The sequence below is a fragment of the Piliocolobus tephrosceles genome, unplaced genomic scaffold (assembly GCF_002776525.5).
Source record: "Piliocolobus tephrosceles isolate RC106 unplaced genomic scaffold, ASM277652v3 unscaffolded_15728, whole genome shotgun sequence".
Classification (NCBI taxonomy): domain Eukaryota; kingdom Metazoa; phylum Chordata; class Mammalia; order Primates; family Cercopithecidae; genus Piliocolobus; species Piliocolobus tephrosceles.
The window spans coordinates 1-1,605 of record NW_022297341.1 but is presented as its reverse complement, the minus strand read 5'-3'; the positions used below and the strand labels follow the sequence as shown (position 1 = coordinate 1,605).

Here is a 1,605-nt window from a genome sequence, read left to right as displayed (position 1 = left end):
GTAGGGTTACTCAGGGGTCATGACTAGGGGACTGTAGGGTTACACTAGGGGTGGTGAGTAGGGGATTATAGGGTACACTGAGGGTCGTCAGTAGGGTCCGTGGTTTCACTTACCGGTAGGTTTTCAGTGCCAGGCTGGGTATTCTAGAAACAAAACAAAACACAATACAAGGCTCACTGTTCCCATCTCTAAAACCCTTTACATGGTTCACACAGTGTCTCCTTCGGTGTGGGCACTGGATGGAAAAGAGTCCCTGCGGAGTGCAGGCGGGTCTCCCTCCACACACCCCGAATCTACAAGACACGTGGGATGAGGAACTGCAAACACAGAATTCTTCCTGGCCAGATATCCTCCTGTAATCCATCCAGAAAGGTCCCACTGGCCTTGGGGCAGGGTGTTCTGTCTACACTGCATCCACGTAGACACGAAGTAGGCTCTCCTTGCCTACACTGGGTCCAGGTGGTTGTGGGACAAGATCTCTTGTCTACACTGGATGGAGGTGGACGTGGGGCAGGTCTCCTCCTGTCTACACTGGGTCCAGGTGGTTGTGGGACAAGATCTCTTGTCTACACTGGATGGAGGTGGACGTACGGCAGGTCTCTTCCTGTCTACACTGGGTCCAGGTGGTTGAGGGACAAGATCTCCTCTTGTCTACACTGGATGGAGGTGGACGTGGGGCAGGTCTCCTCCTGTCTACACTGGGTCCAGGTGGTTGAGGGACAAGATCTCCTCCTGTCTACACTGGATGGAGGTGGACGTGGGGCAGGTCTCCTCCTGTCTACACTGGGTCCAGGTGGTTGAGGGACAAGATCTCTTATCTACACGGGATGGAGGTGGACGTGGGGCTGGTCTCTTCCTGTCTACACTGGCTCTATGTGGAAGTGGGGCAGGGTCTCCTCCTGTCTACACTGAGTGTAGGTGGGGGTGGGGTCAGGTCTCCTCCTGTCTACACGGGGTCCAGGTAGACATGGGGCAGGGTCTCCCTCTGTCTACACTGCGTCCAGCTGCAGATGAAGCAGAGGCTCTCCCTTGCTTGTTGCATCATCCTCCACACCTCCCGGTCCACTTCCTGGTTCTATGGTTGCAGGATCATCCTTGTCCCTCCTCCTGCAACTTCCTTCAAGGTTGCTTCACAGGCCACAGGCTCTTCAGCGCTTCCTCTGCTACCCGAAGTGCGTTCACCCCGGGGTCACCGCTTACCATCCACCCATCCTTCCCCCAGGCCACGTCCCCGGATTCCCGGGCTCCTCTGTTTGCGTGTCCCGTAGGCCTCCCTGCTGACGCCCAGGCCCGGGGAGCTCTCACCGACCTTTCTGTGGACGTCCAGCTGGTACTGAAAGTCCAGGTACGACAGCTTCTGATAGGTCCTGGGCTGTTTCCAGCGTACGAGGCAGTGCGTCGTGTTGCAGCGTACAGTGACGTTACCGGGCGGGTTAAATCGTTCTGGAACGAGGGCGCAGGATACACCCCTGAACCTCAGAGGTCCCGTCTACACTGGGTCCAGGTGGAGGTGGGGCAGGGTCTCCTCCTGTCTACACTGGGTCCAGGTGGACGTGGTGCAGGGACACCTGTTTGTCTACACTGGGTCCAGGTGGACGTGGAGTA

General features: G+C 57.1%; 1 protein-coding gene across 1 annotated transcript in view; it reads right to left on the bottom strand.

The window, feature by feature from the left end:
* LOC111535428 (granulocyte-macrophage colony-stimulating factor receptor subunit alpha-like) overlaps window positions 1-1,489 on the bottom strand; it is a gene marked incomplete at its 5' end in the record, with an annotated part of 4,071 nt that extends 2,582 nt beyond the window's left edge. Inside the window, 2 exons of the mRNA XM_026450219.2 lie at window positions 114-143; window positions 1,310-1,489. Of these exons, the coding sequence (XP_026306004.1) occupies window positions 114-143; window positions 1,310-1,489 (210 nt within the window). The remainder of the gene's footprint in view (window positions 1-113; window positions 144-1,309) is intronic.
* Between the last annotated feature and the right edge of the window lie 116 nt (window positions 1,490-1,605).